Source organism: Rhinoderma darwinii, chromosome 11, assembly GCF_050947455.1.
Source record: "Rhinoderma darwinii isolate aRhiDar2 chromosome 11, aRhiDar2.hap1, whole genome shotgun sequence".
Lineage (NCBI taxonomy): Eukaryota > Metazoa > Chordata > Amphibia > Anura > Rhinodermatidae > Rhinoderma > Rhinoderma darwinii.
Window position 1 is genome coordinate 80,822,747 of NC_134697.1, and position 21,461 is coordinate 80,844,207.

At 42.4% G+C, this 21,461-nt stretch overlaps 1 protein-coding gene across 1 annotated transcript in view; it reads right to left on the reverse strand.

The window, feature by feature from the left end:
• The window catches only part of MTG1 (mitochondrial ribosome associated GTPase 1), a 35,748-nt gene extending 16,450 nt beyond the window's left edge, over positions 1-19,298 (reverse strand). Inside the window, exons 1-7 of the mRNA XM_075842836.1 lie at positions 19,091-19,298; positions 17,583-17,649; positions 16,666-16,768; positions 14,087-14,167; positions 10,776-10,832; positions 2,310-2,400; positions 2,167-2,228 (exon numbers count right to left, since the gene is read on the reverse strand). Coding sequence (XP_075698951.1) covers positions 2,167-2,228; positions 2,310-2,400; positions 10,776-10,832; positions 14,087-14,167; positions 16,666-16,768; positions 17,583-17,649; positions 19,091-19,175 — 546 coding nt within the window. The 5' untranslated portion in view covers positions 19,176-19,298. The remainder of the gene's footprint in view (positions 1-2,166; positions 2,229-2,309; positions 2,401-10,775; positions 10,833-14,086; positions 14,168-16,665; positions 16,769-17,582; positions 17,650-19,090) is intronic.
• Between the last annotated feature and the right edge of the window lie 2,163 nt (positions 19,299-21,461).

Consider the following 21,461-nt stretch of genomic DNA (forward strand, 5'->3'; position numbering starts at 1 on the left):
GCTCCTGTTCTTAGAGAAGCCTCCTGAGTACAGCCTGGTTCAGAGGAACTTCAGATCCCGGCTGCTTAACCCTTTGATCGGCGCAGTCCGTAACCGCAGCATGATCAAAAGGGACTCCTCCCTTCGATCCCGTCACTGGGAAACCTCTCTGCAGTCAGTCCTGGAGACCTAGAAAGGACCCCAGGGCTGTCTGATTCTGTAAGCCTGCTGTCAGGGTAGACTAAGCGTTTCCGTAACATCAGCCTGTGTCATAGTGACACAGAAGATAACGTATTAGCATACAGGGGCATGCTAATACATCATAAGCATAAAATAAAATTGTGAAATAGAAATCCATTTATGGGATTAAAAAAATGGAATAAACACATTATTTTAAGTGTAACTCCAAAGTTTGGCCCAAATAGAATAAAATACATAGCTTAATCCTAATTACCACGCTATATAAATAGTGTTTCTACCTTACTCCTGTCCGTAGTTATCCCCCATGGTCCTTTTCCAGCCATAGATGTTCATTCAGCTATGACTGGCTGTCCAAATGGGCGGTCACTTCCGGTTCCTAACGTGAACGGGGAACTGTGCCTAGCGTCTGCTCATGAACGTACTCGGCAGGACATCCAATCAGCATTCAGATGATCCTGCATCTGTCTCTCAGTGGCCAGCAGCGGCTGCTATTCTATACTAACAGAAGCCTGTATCGGTAGCTTTCAGCGTGGCTCCCAAAATACATCTGTTCTTCCTAGAATCCGTATACGGCGTCTGTTAGAGCTGGATACGGATTCCTCTTGACAACGAGCGTGCATCGCTCAAGTAACAACAGGCAAGCCAGAAGGAGATAGGAGTGAAGACGGGACAAGGGAAACCATAGGATAACAGTAACAACCTTACATTTTGAATATGCTTATATTTTCATTTAGAAAACAGCAATGAAAAGTAAAAAAACTTTACAGGCACTCCATAATAGAAAAAAATATCTGCAAAAATATTCATTAAAAAAAATTATTTTATTGTGAATACCCAACATAAAAACAAAAAACCTACACAAATATCCACACGACCGAAATTACTAGAGGAATTTATTTACCAGGTTATATAGTGTGAAACAAGCGCAGTGTAAAAAAACATAAGCAATAAAAACAAACAATGCCGAAAATCACTTTTTCCGATATTCACGAAGAAAGTAATTTATATCTACCCCCATACTGCGCTGAAAAAAATACAATATCTCCTACAAAAACAAAGCTCAACACAGACACGTGAATGTAAAAATAAAAAAGTTGTGGTTGGTGAAATGCAAAGAGGGAAAAAAATATATATATTTAGACGGTCATTAAAGGGTAACTAAACATTCAACAAACTTCTGACATGCGCTCGAGAGAGTGCTGAGCCACTTGGTTTCTGATCGGCTTTTCTCGGAAAGCCGATGTAGCGGTGTACGGACGCAATAGAAAGTCTATGAGCCCGTACACCGCTACATCAGCTTTCCGAAAAAAGACGATCAGAAACGAAGCGGCTCAAGACTCGGAACCCAACCGATCAAAACTTCTGACAACCCAACCGATCAAAACTTCTGACATGTCACTATGACATGTCGAAGTTTGTAGAAGGTTTAGTTACACTTTAAGGCCCTTTCAGGTCTGCTCATTAAAGGTTTTGCCATCTTTTACTGTACAAAAATTGTAAAAGTTGTGAGAACGTGGCCTGAATAGTGGGAGGCCTAGGAAAGATTGTCGCGGAAAAGAGGATATCCAGACCACGAGTTGTGGCAGCAAATCTTTACTAAGGCTGGTGTTGCGTCACACCTGACCACAGCAACAAAAATAATGCTCTCATGACTTGGGAGGTTACATTTCTAGTCGGTTCAGGCAAGTGTATGATATCGGGCTGGCTGACTCTTACAGAGTCATGGGCACTCCTCTCTAGTACAGGGAATGTCCACTCAATTTCAGTCCCACTAGGCCTCAAAAGGCTGTTTACGCTCACTATTTCCTGGGAAAGCCTGTCACCTACGCTGCACCACCACACTACCGGCAACATGTGAAGGCTCCGGCCCACCACCCGCTCCTGGATCCACTCTACTGAGGGCTCGACACATGTGCCACCCCCTTTAAAGACCTGGGGATCCTACCCACACTCTTACAAAGTGACCAAAGTTATAATAAGACTGACCTGTATTCTACAGAGTACTGAGCGGGTGATTCCAGGTTCCCCACCGACCTTAGAGGCTTTCCCTAGAATAAAAAAACACGTTGATGTTTTACGCATACAGTATAGCTAGGTTTATGGAAACATTATAAATAGTGTGGACCTACCTTTCCTCAGATGTGTTCTGCGTAGAGCATTTATCAGAGAGGATTTTCCTACATTCGGAATTCCAGTCACCATAATGGATATGTCTGGGTTCTGTATTGGGTAAACACAGAGAGAAACTGGAACAAGAATATATATATATATATATATATATATATATATATATATATATATATATACACACATATACACACACACACACACACACACACACACACACACAGTCCTGGGAAAATGTATTTGCCCATCACCCAATCTCAATGATTTTGCTAATTTGACACATTTAAATATTTCAGATCATCCAACTAATTTTAATATAAGTTAAACACAACATGAGTAAAAGCAAAATGCAGATCAAAGATCATTCCATTTAGTGAGGATAAAGATTTATTCAAAACCTATCTCACCCATTCGAAAAAAGTAATTGCCCCCCTACACCTAATAACCGGTTGCGCCACCCCTGGCAGTAATAGCTGCAATCAAACGTTCCAATAACTATCGATGAGACTTTTACATCGTTGTGGAGGGTTTTCGTTTGTGATCTTAACATCTTAATGGGATTCAGGTCAGGTATTTGACTCTTCAAAACCTTAAAGGGGTATTCCGGAACTAAAAAATTACATTTATTTAAATAAAACAATGAAAAAGATATAACTTTCCAATGTACTTACGTTTCATCAGATGGCTGTAGCGTCGTATATCCTCCTCCGTCGCCGTCCCCTTAGCAATGCAAAATCTGCACTTCCTGTGCAGACCCGTCCATTTGGTCTTCTGCCTTGCTTCCGGTTTCCGGCTTTCACACTGTACGGTTACGTCAAAAATGACGTAACCGTACCACGTGCTTCTTTATTGAATTAGAGCATGCGTGGTGAACACACTCCACCGCGCATGCTCTGTGAAATTATGTGGCTGCGTCTTCAGCGGCCGTGTATATTACACTGCGCATGCGCAAGGTTGAAGGTGTGTAGCGGTGTGTATACGAAGTTGCAGGAATAACGGCCGTTTCGGCCGTCTTCCCGACAGGTGCAGGAGCTGTGACAGCTGCTGTCTCGTACAGCAGCTGCCGCAGCTCCTACAGCGGGGACCGATCGCTGTGTCCCCGCTGTCTAACCCCTTAAAAGCCGCGTTCTATAGAGATCGCGGGTTTTTAGGGGTTAAGTTACCATCGCCGGCCTGCTACACGATAGCGGCCGGCGATGGTTACTATGGCAACCGGACACCAAACAAAGGCGTCCGGCTATGCCATCGACGGAAGCCTAGTGGGTCCTGACAAAGTCAGGACCCACTATGCTTGCTGTCAGTGAATAGCTGACAGTTCTAATACACTGCACTACGGATGTAGTGCAGTGTATTAGAATAGCGATCAGAGCCTCCTGCCCTCATGTCCCCTAGTGGGACAAAGTAATAAAGTAAAAAAAAAAGTTAAAAAAGATGTGTAAAAATAAGAAATTAAAAGTTAAAAAAATCCCCCTTTTTTTCCCTTATCAGTCCTTTTTTATTAATAAAAATATATAAATAAACGATACATAATTGGTATCGCCGCGTCCGTAACGGCCTGAACTACAAAATTATTTCGTTATTTATCCCGCGCGGTGAACGCCGTAAAAGAAAATAATAATATACCGTACCAAAATCACAATTGTTTGGTCACTTCACCTCCCAAAAAATGTATTAAAAATAGATCAAAAAGTTGCATTTACCGAAAAATGGTCCTGATCGAAACTACAGTTCGTTACGCAAAAAATAAGTCCTCGCACGGCTTTATTGATGGAAAAATTATAAAGTTCTGGCTCTTAGAATAAGGTAACAAAAAGTGAATGATTTTTTACAAAACGTATTTTATTGTGCAAACGCCATAAGACATAAAAAAACTATAAACATCTGGTGTCACCGTAAGGCCGAGTTTACACGAGCGTGTGCGTTTTGTGCAAGCAAAAAGCGCGGCGTTTTGCGTGCGCAAAAAGCACTTAACAGCTCCGTGTGTCAGCCCTTTATGATGCGCGGCTGCGTGCTTTTCGCGCAGCCGCCATCATTATGACACTCCGTTTGGATGTTTGTAAACAGAAAAGAACGTGGTGCTTTTCTGTTTTCATTCATCCTTTACAGTGCTGTTGCGTGAATCACGCGCGTCCCACGGAATTGCTTCCGTGCGACATGCGTGGTTTTCACACACCCATTGACTTCAATGGGTGCGTGATGCGCGAACAGCGCACAAATATAGGACGTCGTGCGTTTCACGCAGCGGACATACGCTGCGTGAAAATCACGTACCTGTCTGCACGGCCCCATAGAGTAACATAGGTCCCTGCGACGCGCGTTGCAAAAACGTATAATACGCTCGTGTAAATGAGCCCTAATCGTATCGCCCCATAGAATAAAGTGAATATGTCATTTATAGCGCACGGTGAACGCTGTAACAAAAATAGAATTAAAAAACAATAGAATTGCTGTTTTTTAGTCACCGCGCCACTTAAAAATAGAATAAAAACTGATCAAAAAGCTGCATGCACCCCAAGAAAACTACAATGTATTCCTCAAGTGGTCTAGTTTCCAAAATGGGATCACCTTTTGGGGGTTTCCACTATTTTGGTACCACAAGACCTATTCAAACCGGACATGGTGCCTAATAAAAAGGCGGCCTCAAAATCCACTAGGTGCGCCTTTGCTTCTGAGGCCGGTGCTTCAGTCCATTACCGCCCGAGGGCCACATGTGGGATATTTCTACTGCAGAATCTGGACAATAAGTATTGAGTTGCGTTTCTCTGGTAAAACATTTTGTGCATAAACTTTCTAAATGCTGTTGTGAATACTTTGAGGGGTCTAGTTTCTAAAATGTCGTGTTTCATAGGGGTGTCTAATATATAGGCCCCTCAAAGCCACTTCAGAACTGAACTGGAAGCCCAAAAAAAATAATTAGGCAATACTTCGCTTCTATACGAACTAGTTAGCGATTCACAGTGTGATGAAGTAAGGGGAAGCAGCGCTTATACGAGCGGTGCACCCCCTTCAAACAGCCGATGACTTTTCAGTTCACAGGTAGCAGAGTTACATGATGGGGAATTTGTTTTCCTGTTGTGTAACTCTGCTACCTGTCAATGGAAAAATCAGCTGCCAGAGTGAAAAATGTTTCCACACAGAGGAGTACTGCAAAGAAACACCTGGGAATCAGACATGATGGACTAACATTTTTCCCTGTGGTGGATGACTTTTCAGTTGACAGGTAGCAGAGTTACATGAAGGGGAATTATTTTTCATCGATGGCTAGTTAGGAGCGCTGCTTCCCTTTAGTTTTTTCTTGCTCACTGTGAATCTCCGACACAGGATGCAGCGGCGATCCACAGGTATTGCTCCTTTTATCCCAATTCACATGTTAGAATTCAATTTTTTTTATTTTATATATATATATAAAATACAGTATTTAAAACTAAGACTGTATAAACAGTTAATATACATTTAGAAAACTTATAATTATAAAGACCAAACTTTACGTATCATCATATAGGGTCAGTGTTGTTTAAAAACGCAGATATCCAGTGATTTCAGCTTGTGCTAGCAGTAATAGAATGAGAGCACCAAAATGAAGACTGGGATTGCAGAAGTTAGTAGAGCTGGGTGTAGTAGGCGGAGCAAGTGCACTGCTGCATGCACATTGCATGCTGGGACTAGAGCAGTGCATGCAGGGAGGAGAAACACAGGAAGAGAAGAGGAATGAACTTACTGAGCAAAACAAACCTCTCCAGGTAAACAATAGGGAGTAATGTTACTAAAACCATTTATTATCAAGAAAAAGCTAGACAGAGTGCACTAATATCTTAATAGAGGAACATTGCATTGATTTAAAAAATAAAAAAAAGTATTGGAAAACCCCTTTAATTTAATTTAGTTTGAGCCATTCTGAGCTGTACTTGCGAGTGTGCTTCAGCTCATTGTCCTGCTGCGTAACCCAACTGCGATTGCAGGCTATGTAAACCTTTGTAGACTTTTTGTTGGTGTTTTTTTTTACGAAAACAATGTATTAACCCCATAACGACCGCCCACCGTCTTTTGACGGCAGGCGGTGCATGTGCTTAGTCTACAGCGACGTCTTTTGGCGTCGCTGTAGAAGAGGCTGATGAGCGCATCCTCTAAGCAGGAGCTGTAACTAACAGCTCCTGATCTCAGAGCAGCCTGCTGAATACAGCTGGGGTCGGAAAACATTCTGACCCTAGCTGTTTAACCCTTTGATCGCCACGGTCCGTGACCACGACATGATCAAACTGAACTCCGCTCTTTGATCGCGTCACCCGGTGATGTGATCAAAGAGCAGGGAATCCTAGAAAGGACCCCAGGGCTGTCTGTTCCGTTTGCCTGCTGTTCGGGCACACTATGTGCTTCCCTAACAGCAGCCTGTGTCATAGTGACACAGTATGATGTATTAGCATACAGGAGTATACTAATATATTATAAGTAAAAAATAAAGTTATCCCTTAATGGGATTAAAAATAAATAAATAAATAAATAAAAAAAAGTCCCCCAAAAAAGTCATTATTTTTCATAAAATATATTTTATTGCCCCTACACTAAATAAAAACAAAAAACCTACACATATAAGGAATCTAAACGAACGTAATAACCTGAGGAATTAATCGAATGGGTTATTTAGCGTGAAACGTGAACGGGATAAAAAATAAACAAGAAAAATAATGCAGAGAACTGCTTTTTCCTATATTCATGCCATAAAAATAAATTTTCTACCTCTAAACTGTGAAAAAAATAATACAATTTCTCCCGCATAAAACAAGGCCTCATAGGGCCACGTCAATGAAAAAATAAAAAAAGTTATGGCTGCTGAAAGGCAGAAAGCTAAAAACTGGAAAACGTAGCTGGTCATTAAAGAGGCTGTCACCAGATTAGAACGGCCCTATCGTTTACCTAATCAAAATTAATGTAGATAAGTAATGTGTTTGTTGTTTTGTTTTTTTTAAACGTTTATTTTTGACAAAGTTATGAGCATATTAAGTGTTATGCAAATTTGTTCTTAATGCCCAAGTGGGCCTAGTAAAGAGAAGTGTATGACGCTGACCAATCAGCGTCATACACTTCTCTTCATTCATGTCCAGCTTCAGGGCTGCCATCAGGGCAGTAGTAGTGGTACTGCCGTCAGGGGTCCCGGCCACATGGCTAAGAAAAAAGGGGCCCCCCAGACTAGCGGCACCCCCCTTGCAGGCCCCCCGGCAGACCTGCTGTAACTTCTCCCCCTCCTGGCAGGCTGTAAGGAGAGGGAGAACAGTAATAGTAATTATAAGACGAGAAAGGAATGGACCCTGCAATGCAACGGGCTGTTCTGTGAAGTAACTTACTTGTAACTTGGGGCCTTGAGAGGAAGATGCTGCATGAGCAGGAAACAGAAGCTCCGTGTGGAGGGTGCCGCTCCTTCTAACCAGGGGAGGGAGGACGGAGGAAGAAGAGCTAGAGAGGAGCAGAGACACACAGCTCTCCTCCCCTCCTGCCTGCAACTTATACCAGGCAGTTGATGAAGATTTTGCTCAGGGCAGGTAAGAAACTGTAAATGTTATGTGTGGGGGAGGGGGGATTATTTATAAATCGTTTTTGTAGGGGGAGGGGGGACTTAGCTGTAAATGCTATATGTGGGGAAGGGGATTTGTGTAGAATGTTTTCATGGGGGAGGGGGGACTTCACTGTAAATACTATATGTGGGGGAGATTTGTGTAAAACTTTTTTGTGGGGGAGGTTGGGACTTGGCTGTGAATGCTATGTGTGGGGGAAGGGATTCATTATTAATTTTTTTGGGTGGTGGGGGAACTTAAAGGTTAGACTGAGTTCAGACAGGGATGATATGCTTAATAAAATCATGCAGCGTATCCGCCCTGTGCGCCGCATGGAATTCCGGGCGAAAATCCACACCAAACTGTGGTGCAGTTTTTCTCCCAGAATGTCCGCTGTGGAAACGGCAGCATTTAGCCGGCCTGCCAGCAGGCCGACCTCCTGGGATGATGTTTCATCCCAGTAGACCACTGCTGCGGCCATCACATGAGTTGAAGCGTCCTCCCAGGAGGTCGGCCTGGAGGAAGATATACAGACTTCTGGGTAAGTATAAGATTTTCTTTTAGTAGCGGTTTTTACAGGAGAATTGCTGTGTACCCGCCTCAAAAAGGGCAATAACTGCTATGTGTTTTGCGGGTTTTACCCCCCCATTGAATTCAATGGGGAAAACTGGCAACAAATAAGCAGCGTTAACGCAAATACAATTTACATGCTGCGGTATAAAACTCTACACCACAGATCAATTTCAGAACGTTTTTTCCGCTCAGTATTTACACATCATGTGACTGAGATTTGTTTTATCTCATCCACTTTGCTGGTACTCTATTGCCTGCAAATTTTTCGCAACAAATTCCGTTGCGGAAAATCCGCAGTATTTACACAACGTGTAAACTGACCCTAAATGTTATGTGTGGGTGGGGAGATTCTGTTTAAAGGCTATGTACACCTTTGAAAACTTTTTTTTTTAAAATAAAAATGACTCAGTGTGTTTGGTTCAACATCGTAATTAAATTTTTTCAAAATCTATTTTTACTTTTTTAAATACAGTTGCTTTGTATCCTGTATACAGAGCAGCTGTATCGTGCACTGAGACCGTAATCCGTCAGGTCAGCGGGACTGACAGGTTCAGTGACAGCGGTCGGATCAAGATGTTATCGATCACATCTTTGCATATAACTTAGATGTGATCGGTAAGGCCGGGCTCCCACGTAGCGTAAATGCTGCTGAATAACGGAATTCTGTGCGGAAATTCCGCAGCATTTGAATTCAATGGGGATGGAACTCCCGAAACAGAAAGCCCAGTGTTGCGACGTTTGTGGCGTAATATATGCTGCAAAAATCACAAGTCAGAAAAAAATTAAATATCATAATTACCCAATCACAGGCTGCAGCGTCACATAGCCTGCAATGTCATCCAGGGAGAACTGAGCGAATGTCAGAGGAGGGGCTAAGTATGAGCGCTTTTTGCGCAGCGGAATTTCCGTCCGAATAAAACGCACCACAGTGTGGTGTGATTTTTCTGACTGAATTGCAGGTTCCAGGCCGGACACGCTGCATGATTTTTATGCAGCATATCCGTCCCGTGGGAACCCGGCCTAACGGCTCTATCCTGCGTGTCTTAGACACTACGGACCTGCTGATCTGACGGATACAGGACTCAGCGCATGATACAGCTGCTCTGTATACAGTATACAAAGCAGCTGTACCTTAAAAAGTAAAAATAATTTTTAATAAAATGTAATTGCAAAGTTGCACCAAACACACTACTGTCCCGTACTGAAAACATAATTACAGTACAGGACAGTTGTCCTGCAACGAGGCAGGGACTCCTAGCGTCATACATAACTATGATGCTAGGAGCCCGGCTCCCTGCAGTGTGTTCGGTCCGGGAAATGCGGCCGACATGCGGTCCGTACATCACGGACCGAAAACGGTCTTGTGTGAAAAGCCTTACATATATGGACTTGAGGAAAAGACCCAGAGTCCATGGGCAGAGCGCTAGTAGAAGATATGCCCGGGGACTCCAGCCCTGAGAAAGCTCCACTCCCCGAGCGACGTATCCCACACATATATGCCACACAGTCGGATACGTTTTGGCTAAATTGAAGAAAATACAGGGCATTAATCGGTCACTGCCTGCTCCATGGTTTCATTCACTGTAATTGATGTCAGCACCAAAATCGGTTAACGCGTATTACGTACAAACATGAGCGCCACACTTTCCGTTGTCCACCCCCGGTAATGGAGGAGGGCTGCAGGGGGCCCAGAAATTGCTGATGGCGGCCCTGTCCAGCTTAATCCACAGCACAGCGTGATCTCGCGAGATCACGCTGTGCTGTCACTTACTCCCGTAGGTCCTTCACACAAGCGACGGGAGAATGACCGGACATCAGCCTGAGACTGGGTCGCCGTGAGGCCCCTTAGTGACCGCTATGAAAAGGTGTATTGGTGGTCACTAAGGGGTTAAAGGCTCTGTACACCAACTTTCTTTTTTTTTTGTTATTAATAAAAATGTGTATCACTGTAATTGGTGCAACTTTGTAATTACATTTTATTTAAAACTATTTGTATTTTTGGAGATACAGCTGCTTTGTATCCTAATTGGGAAGGAATGGTTTTGGTCATACATTATAATGAAGCATATACCATAGTTACTATATTTTATACTTTTACTTCACATGCACATTTGTTCTCTTATTATGGGAAGTTTTTTTTACACATGTTATACTCCTGGACAACCACCAAAACTTCCCAACTAGGGTTCCACCACCAGCAGCAAGTACTGACACATTTACTGTATAGATAGCAAACTGATGGTGTTGGGGCAGGAAAAGCAGCTATTTCATTGGATCTAATTGTTTGCTCACCGCCCCCCCCCCCCCTTAAATCTACTTCTACTTCTAGCTGTCTGGTTAGAACCTGACCTCTGATCTGTTGAACAGAGGATTACTTCCGATTCGTTCAGTAATAGCTGGAACAATCTAAAATTCAAAAGAATAAAGTGCAATAATTAGTAGACAATAGTATATGCTCAGTGTACAATAGCATTTTCAAAAACTAAAACAATTTAAAGAGTAACCGAATAAACTTTTGATATGTCATAGAGACGCGTCAGAAGTTTAGTTTGTTTGGTGTTTAGGTGCTGAGACCCCCCCCCGCCGTCGCTGAAACGGAGGTGAAAAAGCGCTGATTGGCGCTCCTTGTCATACTCAAAGCTGTCATACCACGTCTCTGCAAGCCGTCTTCAGCCTGTTTTTAAAGCTCCCGGTTCCATAAAACAGCGTAGTTCGCTATGCTATTATGTTTCCAGGACTCCCATTCACAGCGTAGCAAAGCACGCTCGGATGTTTCCGGAAAGCCCGCCCACCTCATAAGTCAGTGGTCGGAGACCAGTGACAGAAGATAGGACAGGGGGCCCCGTACTAGAGATAAGTGTGGGTACCGTAGGTGTGTCCTGCATATTTCGAACATTTGTGACATATCTCAGACATTTATGGCACATCAACAGGATAAGAAAACCCCTTTAATTGAGTGGGGTCCCTTGTTCAGGATCCTCAGCTCTCGGCCGGACTGGAGATCGGTTACAAAGAGCGTCTCTAGATCTGGAGGACCTGTCCTGTCCAGCATTACACAGACCAGCTATTGATTTGAATCAACACTGTGTAATGCTTTATTTCTCCTGTAATGGCGCTGCAGGGAAATGAAACACTTGCTGCCAGGTTCCTCTACAGATTACAGCTGATCGCTGGGGGTCCCAGCAGGGAGAAAATTTGTGATCTGCTTATTGTCAAAAGACCTTCCTAACAAGCAGGATTTTTCAAAGCAGAGAACCCCTTTAAAGATAACAGTGTTTTGGCCCGAAATGACTGGCCATTTTTTTTTTTATGATTTTCGCATTTGCACGGCCCTAACCTTTATTTGCTGGGCTACCAAAATAGTTTTTGCTTCGTTTGTTTTTTTTTTGTGACACCTAGGACTGTTTTCTAATACTTTTTTTAGTTGTATTAGAGGTTAATTGACCAAAAGTTAATATATATATATAAAAAATATTATATTTATATATATATTATGCATAATTACCTTCTCAATACTAGTGTTAGAACAAGTTTCCTATTTTGTTTTGGACGTTTAAATTTTTAACATGTATAATCTCGCGTGATTGGGGTGACTATGGCAACAGTTTAGGTTGGCGCGGACAGTATGTGTGTTTTTTTTACTTTATTTGTATTTTATTTACTTAATTTTGCACGTGTGTGTATATACATTTTTTCTTTTTTAAAGGACCTCTGGGGGACAGTCACACTTTATCTATATTTTTTTCCACTAAGCACTTTTCCTACTGTAAATAGGGCATCCTTCCAAGCTGTGCCGAGGACACTTCAGTTGCCTCTACTCACTACACAGTACTCAAAGAGTAAAAAGGGAAATAGGAAAAACAGAAGCGGTTATAATCCGCTTCTATCTTCTCTTGGCTATCCCGGACAACAGGCACTTGACCAGCACCTGCTATATTACAGGAATGTTAAAGGGAGAACGTCAGCACATTTTAGGCTAACAAACGGCTGGCAACACTAGTTAGTGATATGTTAAAGGGAGAAGTACATACCAGTGAGGTGGATCACAGGGCTTGCATCAAGGTGAAAAAAAAACTTTTATTCTGCCAAGAGCCAAATACTAATTAGGTTAGCGAGTCCACCGAACCAGGAAGTGTCCGGCATCTAGAGCGCTAACCACTCCCCTCCCCTGTTTATTGACGGCTCTGCTTGCATGATGAAGACAATAAGAGCCGTCAATGCAAAGGCGAGGGGACTGTCTGGAGCACACGCCAACCTAAATAGTCTACGGCACACAGCGGAACAAAAGTTACTGTTTTACCCTACAATCCACCTCACTGGCATGTACATATTCTTTTCCACTATTGCTAATTAAGGGTGGCAGCTGATTGTTAGCCTAAAACGTACCGACAGACTCCCTTTAAAACTGTGCCGTACATTTACAATAGTACAGATTTAAAGGGCAGGACCATGGTCTTAATAGGTTAGAATGTTGGAAATTTCAGGCTGGTGCCACAGGGGTCTAAGGCTTCATGCACACGACCGTGCCTGTAATTACGACCCGTAATTACGGGCACGGAGGGCCACGGACAGCCGGACGTTTTTACGAGCCGTGCTCCCATTATAAAGTATAGGAGCGCGTTCCGTAAAATAAAAAAATAGGACATGTCCTATTTTTTTCGGCAGGTTTCTACGGTACGGACACTCTCCCTCAGACAAACGGGAAGGTGTCCGTCGGCCATAGAAATGAACGGGCCCGTAATTACAGACCGTAATTACGGGCTATTTTACGGTCGTGTGCATGGGGCCTTAGCACTTTATAGTTTTGGAAATTGGCAGTGGTCTGAACATATAGAGAATCCACTGATTTGATTTTCTAATATTTCTATAGAAAAAAAAGAACATGAATTTTGTCAGAATTTCATCGTTCAAAAGCATTGTTACCGTTTTTGAGTTACAATCAATGTTATACTGAAGTATATTTTCTTTGGAGGATTCAATGAAATGATGTTTCTTACTTTTTTTTGTGTTGCATTTTTTTTTTTTAGGAAATTAACTTAGGAGTGAATGAATCTAAGCGATGTGTCTGTCTCTGAAAGACTCTAACGCATCATCCACACGACCGTGTGCGCCGGCCGAGGCCCGTCTGTGATCCGAGGAAAGATAGCACATGTTCTATCTTTCCTCGGATCGGAGACTCAGATCATTTTTCACGGACCCGATTCACCCGCTACAGTGAATGGCTCCGTGAAGACTATCGGTGGCCACTCAGATGCCGTCAAAAACAGCCCCAGTGGCATGAAAGTCGTGTGCATGAGGCGTTAAGACTGGGGCTTCAGTGAGGGCTTTGACACATCACTTTCAGTGCTATTCAGCAGTAAATGTTAGGTCACGTGAAAGCGACAGGTCAGCTGCGCCATGTGGAGAAAGTTGGCAAGAGGTGGAGCCTCTAATGAATATTCATGAGCAACCATTTGAATTAAAAAACACAAATGTGAAATTCAGGAGGATCACAGTGTAAATGATATGAAGAAAAACTAACCTTCATATAGAGCAAAATCTATTTTTTATATAATCTAAAATCCGAGGGTATGTGAATATATATGTAGTGAGCCATAAAGGAATAGCAGCGCCCTCCTGACCCTCCCCACTGACCCATAAACATGCAGAACACTTCCAACCTGTTTGATGTTCTCTTCTCTGATGCAGTCCGTGTAAATGACCTTTCCAACTCCCTGTTGCTCTAGCTGGGTAACAATCCTCTGGAAGGAACAAGCACATGTTGGGAAAAAAATACTACAGTCCTTGGAAGGAAGCGGATCATAAAAAAAAACAAAACATTAAAAAGGGTTACTTCTTTACGGACCGGCCTAATTCTGGCCTCAACCCCTTCCCGCTGCAGCTCCTTTTGACCTTCCTGACAGAGCCTCATTTTTTAAATCTGATATCTGTCATATGTGGTAATAACTTTGGTATGCTTTCACCTATCCAAGCGATGCTGAGATTGTTTTCTTGTGACACATTGTACTTTATGTCAGAGGTAAAATTTAGTTGATACATTTGCTTATTTGTGAAAGACACCAAATTTCAAGAAAACTTGCAAAAATTTGCATGTGTCTAAATTTTAATGTATTTGTTTGTAAGACAGATAGAAATACCACTCAAAATTGTTGCTAATTAACATTTCCCATATGTTTACTTTATATTGGCAACAGTTTTTCGAACATCCTTTTATTCTTCTATGACATTACAAGGCTTAGGCCTCATGCACACGACCATAGCCATTATTTTCCATGAGCCTGGACCGCAGAACACGGCCGTAATAAGGCTTGCCCGTTCTTTCTTCGGTTTGGGCTCCGGGCCATGCACGGACCGTGAAAACCATGGTCGTGTGCATGGCCCCATAGGAATGAATGGGGCCAAAATTCTCCAGTGGATTTTCGGGGGAATTGCGGCCGCAAAAACACGTTCGTGTGCATGGGGGCCTTATAAGTTTAGCAGCAATTTCTCACAAAGTATTCAAAACGGCACTTGGAAAGTTTCTTAACCTTTTAGGCATTTCACAATAATGAAAGCAAAATGAATGTAAAATTTTCATATTCACTTTTTTTCCAGAAATTTCATTTTAGTTTTCCTGTTAAGCTACATTCAGACGAGCGTGTCCTGCTTACGCGCAAAAAAAACGCTACATCTCATGTCTGTGTGCGTATTGGAATCAGTGTGCTTTGCATGTGGCATGCGTTTTTCACGTCCGTGCAAGCACTTCTTTTTTTTATTTCTCTGCATTTCTTTGTAACTGATGCATGAAACACGGACAGCACACGGATGCATTATGGTTAACATAAACCAAGTTTAGAGGTCAGACCAATAGCTAGACAGCAAATCCACTTAGAAGATTGATAGCGATGCCTTACTTTTTGGCTAATTTTGTATTTAGGTTTTTATTGACGGGTCACTAAAAAGCCAAACTAGCTCCTGAAGGGGTCTGACTTGCTCCAAAGGTCTACAATACTTTGCCCATCGCTGCCACATATTGATGACACATATCCATCTACAATAGCCCTACAGGGGACACTTACCCTGACACCCACAACATTGTATGCACTTTCCAGTTTTATCTTATAAGCTTAATTACTGTATAATAAGCAGTTAAACTCCCTAATATACTTAAACTATACTTTGTCATTCAATTCATCACTATTTTAAAGGGGTATTCCCATCCCCTAAAGTGATGGCCTATCCATAGGATGCGCCATCACCTTGCTATCGGTGGGGGCCGACTGCCGGAACTCCTCCGATACGGAGATTGAAGCAACCGCAGCACTGCTTTAGCGTTACGGCCCCTTCACTGCTTTTCCCAGTGGCGTGATGGGAATAACCCTTTTAGATCTCTGCTTGCTGTCAGTGAATAGAAATATCTTGTTTGTAAACTGTAATAATCATGTGCATCTGATGAGTAAACGCTCTCTTTGTTATGAGCAGTGCACCTGTGTCAATAGGACATGTAATTTGTATTAGTCTATTCTGTGAAGTGAAAATCCTTTAATCCAGCATCCAAATAATCTGATAATTCTGAAATATCTTAATACATTCTGATTAATTCCCCAACCATGCCTTTATTCTAGTTAAAGGGGTTGCCCACTACCGGACAACTGATGACCTATACACCGGATAGGTCATCAGTATATCATCGGTGCGGATCCGACACCCGGACCCTGCACCGATCAGCTGCTCCGGCTGCCTGCGGGCATCGGATGCCATTGCACAGTACTGCAACTCGGCCGCTATTCCGTGGCCGGAGCCAACTACTTCTGGCATGGACGTCCAGTGCCCGGAATCAGCTGATTGGTGCAGGCTCCAGGTGTTGGACCCCCACCGATCATATACTGATAACCTATCCAGTGGATAGGTCATTAGTTGTCTGATAGTTGACCAACCCTTTAACATGGACAGACGGTTTCCGTTTGGATTCGGTTCATGGGTTCCCATGATGAAAAGCTCCGATGGAAACCCATAAACTGAGTCCCGACGCAGATGTGAACGAAGCCTTATTGTAATTTGTAGGACGGTTGCAATGAAAACTGTTTGAACATAAGAATGGACAATATTTTTGTTTGTCACAAACACTTCTTTGAGTTCTCAGGGTTTGAAAAGGATATTCTTCTTTTATGTGACTGCTTACTATGCATGCACTTTTCTTTCCCATACCTGTATTCTAAAAATCTTGTATTAATAAATACATTTTAAAAAAACTTGTCACCTTTTGATGGGAGAGGTCTGCTAAATCAACCTTGTTGAGTACCAGCAAGTGAGGTCTAATTCCAAGGTACTCTTTAAAGAGGGGGTTTCGACCAGATAAAGGGATGTGTTTATAGTCAAGGAAGTTTTAGGTAAATGTTATATAATTGAAAATATTCATAAATGCTCATTGTCACCAATGCCTATAATTTCTATTACCTTTTAGCAACTAATGTTCGGCTATGTTACAAATCCTACAGCCTAATAATATAAGTTTACTTTGTTTTCTCTATGTTAATGAGTGCAAATCATAGAACAAAATATTAGGGAATATATGGTCTAAGGTTTTTATTTAGATTCATTTTAAAGGTGGATGTACAATATATAGAGGGAAATGCAAAAGTGAAACCTCAAAACATTTTTATGAAAGGGAGGGTATGTGCACACACACTAATTACGTCCGTAATTGACGGACGTATTTCGGCCGCAAGTCCCGGACCGAATACAGTGCAGGGAGCCGGGCTCCTAGCATTATACTTATGTACGATGCTAGGAGTCTCTGCCTCGCTGCAGGACAACTGTCCCGTACTGTAATCATGTTTTCAGTAAGGGACAGTAGTTCCACGGAGAGGCAGGGACTCCTAGCGTCGTACATAAGTATGATGCTAGGAGCCCGGCTCCCTGCACTGTATTCGGTCCGGGACTTGCGGCCGAAATACGTCCGTCAATTACGGACGTAATTAGTGTGTGTGCACATACCCTAACTGTGCTTGGGGGAGAACAACAAATTCCCAACAATTCAACATCAGGGTTAATTTAACGTTTTCCTAGGTAGATGGTAATGGAAAAAAAAATGACATTATTAAAATAATATAATATACTATCTAACCCTAATGCAAAGGTGAAACACTAAACTGGTTACTCCACATACAAAAGGATATTCGGGCATCATGTACTTCCACAATGCAGTCTACTTTGGAAAGTTTAGCTCTCATCTGTTTAAGACCTGCAGAAGAAAACTTAGTAGTTAAATTAGATAGATAGGAGATAGATAGATGGACGGACGGACAGATATGAGATAGACAGATATGAGATAGATAGATAGATAGATAGATAGATAGATAGATAGATAGATATGAGATAGATATGAGATAGATATGAGATAGATAGATAGATAGAATATGAGATAGATATGAGATAGATAGATAGATAGATATGAGATAGATAGATAGATAGATAATTACACAAAAACAAACAAAAATCACATCCACACCAAAAAAAATTGAATTAATTGTATTCAAAAGGTTATTCAAGGATTAAAAAAATAGTGAAATTGGCAAAAATCGGAATAAACGTACTTTTAAAAGTCGTCACTATTCCCTCGCTGCCACCATTTGTGTCACCCACTACATCTGTTTACACTGCTGCTTGATGACGGTCATGTGAGCGGGCTGGCGAATAACGGACGGCTGCAGCGACGTGTCAACCATATTGACGTCACTACAGTCGGCTGTGCCTGCGCGGCCGCTCACGTGATGTGTTGTCCCTATGGTAGACTTATCATCATACATGAGTATAAATAAAGATGCGACAGGGGACCTAAACCGTGACTGAGGGAACGCAAAGAATTCTATGAAATGTGTGTTGAGAACTCTTCTATTGTTCTAGTACATTCCTAGGTCCTATTCCTGTCAGTTTTTGCGAATCCGTCTTGCCCAATGGTCCATTAAGACACGGATTACGACTGTATTTTGCGGATCCGTTTTTTTTTTTAAGGGACGTATAAAAGGACAAGGATGTGTGCACGAGGCCTTATGGCCTGTTCACATCTACGTTGGGCTTCTGTTTGACTTTCCGTTCATGTGTTCCGTCAGAGGAACAGACAAAGGGAAAGCATTGTTTTCCGTTGGCATTTACCATTGATTTCAATGGCATTTTTTTTGTGGTTCCGTTTTATTTGGTTCCGTTCCATTAACTTTTTTTTTTTAAAGAATAGAGTAGTGTGCAAAAGGAAACAATGCTTTCCTCTTACGGAACAGATTATCGGAAGCCCAACGTAGATGTGAACAGGCCTTCATTTTGAGTGATGGCCGGGAGCCACGTTTCAGTGCAAAATATTAACATATTAAATGTAGAGAAACACAAAATCACGAAATCTAAATTTGCAGGTAAATATTTCAGCTTGAAATTGAACACATTGGTATTTCACCACCCAAATTGGCACTTTTCTGGGGATAGGAGAGGTCTGTAATAGTGTTAATGCAGATGTGATATTGTAGCAGGAGCATATGGACGCAACTCAGGGTTCCAATGGGGAGCTACAAAGCAGGGGGTATCTGTATACTGACTACTGCGCGGTTATATCCTGCGGTCATCTAATATAGTTCTCTGCTGTGCGCGTTCACATAGATAAGACTATTGTAGATCACTTCAGCTTTCCGGCTCACCCTTAGCCATGTGTCCCGGAAACCAGTGTGCCACCTCCCGCTGCCCAAAGTCAAAGGGTCGGCGGAGAAGTAACGAGAGCCTCATTTCTATTATTTAAAATAAGAAGCTCGATCACGTTCCTTGCTAGGGGGACATAAATTTATGAAGCACACAGGTTCCGTCTCCAAAACGTTCCCCAGAAACACCGCCCACCGGCAACTGGTTCCGACGAACGCAGTGAGATAATAAACCCTGCGCATGCGCATTTAGAGACAGGGCAAGCCCGCGTATGATTGGTATCTGCTGTCTTCTCCGTAGAATTTGTGCTGCTCTGGACGGCGTGGGGGATTTATCAACAAGGGACAATTTTGACTTTTTACCACTTCTCTTAATAGTGGGCGTAGCTAGGTGAAAGGGCGTGGTCACCACCGGCCTAAGGCTCTGTTCACACGGCAGAGTTTTTGGATTTTGCCACCAAATTTTGCCTCACATTCATCTCAATGGGAGTTGAATGCTTCTTTTTCCCGCTAGCGTTTTTTTCAGAAAGAAGTGTCAAAAGAAGTGTCCTGCCCGATCTTCGAGCGGATTCCGCCCAAAACTCCCATTGAACTGAATGGGAGTAATAATTCTGCGGGTGATTTTGTTGTGGGACCACCAAGCAAATCCGCCGTGTGAACACAGCCTAAGAGTCAGTTGACACAGTTTTTGTTGCCGATTTTGACATGGAAACCGTGTCGGAATAAGTGCCAAGTAACGCCCAAAATTGTCCCCCATTGATTGTAATAGGAGGCAGAGGATTTTTTTTGGGCAGCTTGTGAAAAAAAACAAATTGCATTCTCCGTTTGAGCAGTTTCTGCCTCTGACCTCCCATTAACCCTCCTGTCGCTAATCTGCCTATTAGGCAAAGGGTTAATTTAAAAATGGTGTCCGCTCGGGCGTCATACCCGCTGAGTCTCTGTTGTGTTATACAGCAGGGACCCAGCGGCAATGCTTGCAACCATTTAACCCCTCAGATGCCATGGTCAGATGTGACCACCGGTATCTGAGGGTTTTTTTACTTTGGGGCCGGTCAGCGGCTTCCGCACGGCGAGATCGCGGGAGCCGGTGTATTCCTATGGCAACCGGGAGACGCTCCTAGGCCTTCTATAGGAAGATTTCTATTGAGCTCTGCCAGTGGCAGGTCTCCATAGCAATGCATTGATTTTGCCATAGACTAATATTGCAGACTATGGCATAAGCAATCTAATTGTCGCAGGTTCAAGCCACTAGGGGGGGCTAAAAAAAATAAAATCACCCTCCTTTCCTTAGATCACATAAAAAAGTAAATAAGCAAAAATAAACATAAACACATTAGGTATCCCCGCGTCTAAAAATGGCCAAACTATAAAAATATTTATCCAATACGGTGAACGCCGTGGAAAAAATATCAAAATGGCCGTATTGCAGTTTATTTGCCACTTCAACCCAAAAAAAAAAATGAAATAAAAAGTGATCGAAATGCCAGACATTCGCCAAAACGGTATCAATAAGGGGCCCCTTGAGAAAGCCGTCCACGCAAAACGCGCGTTGGGGTTTCTCCTCACCTTGGAGCTACTGGACCTTGCGAGCGACATGGGTTAGACACTCATTCCTTTGTTATTTACTAAATTTATATTACAATTACATTTTGGGACCATTTATTCCCCTTTGAGGCTTAGAGACGCCAAGTATACCTACTGGCGCCTCTTATATGTGAGTGTTAGAACATTATATAGCAGTGTTACAACTTACCTTTTCCTCCACATACACCATCACAGCATTTATTCTGTCTGTGTTATATTTTACTATGTGATGTAACTCTGCATGTCCCCTGTTTGACATAGAATTTTGTCATTTGTTTGGCTACTTTAGATATGGCTATTTAGCCTTCTTTTAGAGCCGACTCTTTGATATCTATGTGCTCTTCTGTCCCATGTGCAACTCATATACAGTTGTCTGATTTTGTCAGGTCCGTATTTCACACCGAATAACCACCTCTGTAAATTGAAAGCTGAAGGCATGCCTGGAGAGAAGTACACCACACAAATGTCTGAGGTACAGCTTCAATGTCAGCCAGGAGGAACTGAACTTTATTCAGAACAAAGAAACACACACAGAGAAGACACATGCTCCTCCCTATAAGTTTTCCTATACATTCTTCTGCACACTCCTCTTTGCATTCCAGGGGGCGGTGTCTTCCATAGGTGTGTCCGACATGAACAAAGAACTTGTTATATATATCAGTATATTACACAAAGAACTGAAATGTATATACATATGTGTGAGGATAATATTTTTCAGACAATATACATAGTAATGATCCCTGACAGTCCCCCCTAAAAATATTATTCTATCCCTGAGTCGTGCCTAGCA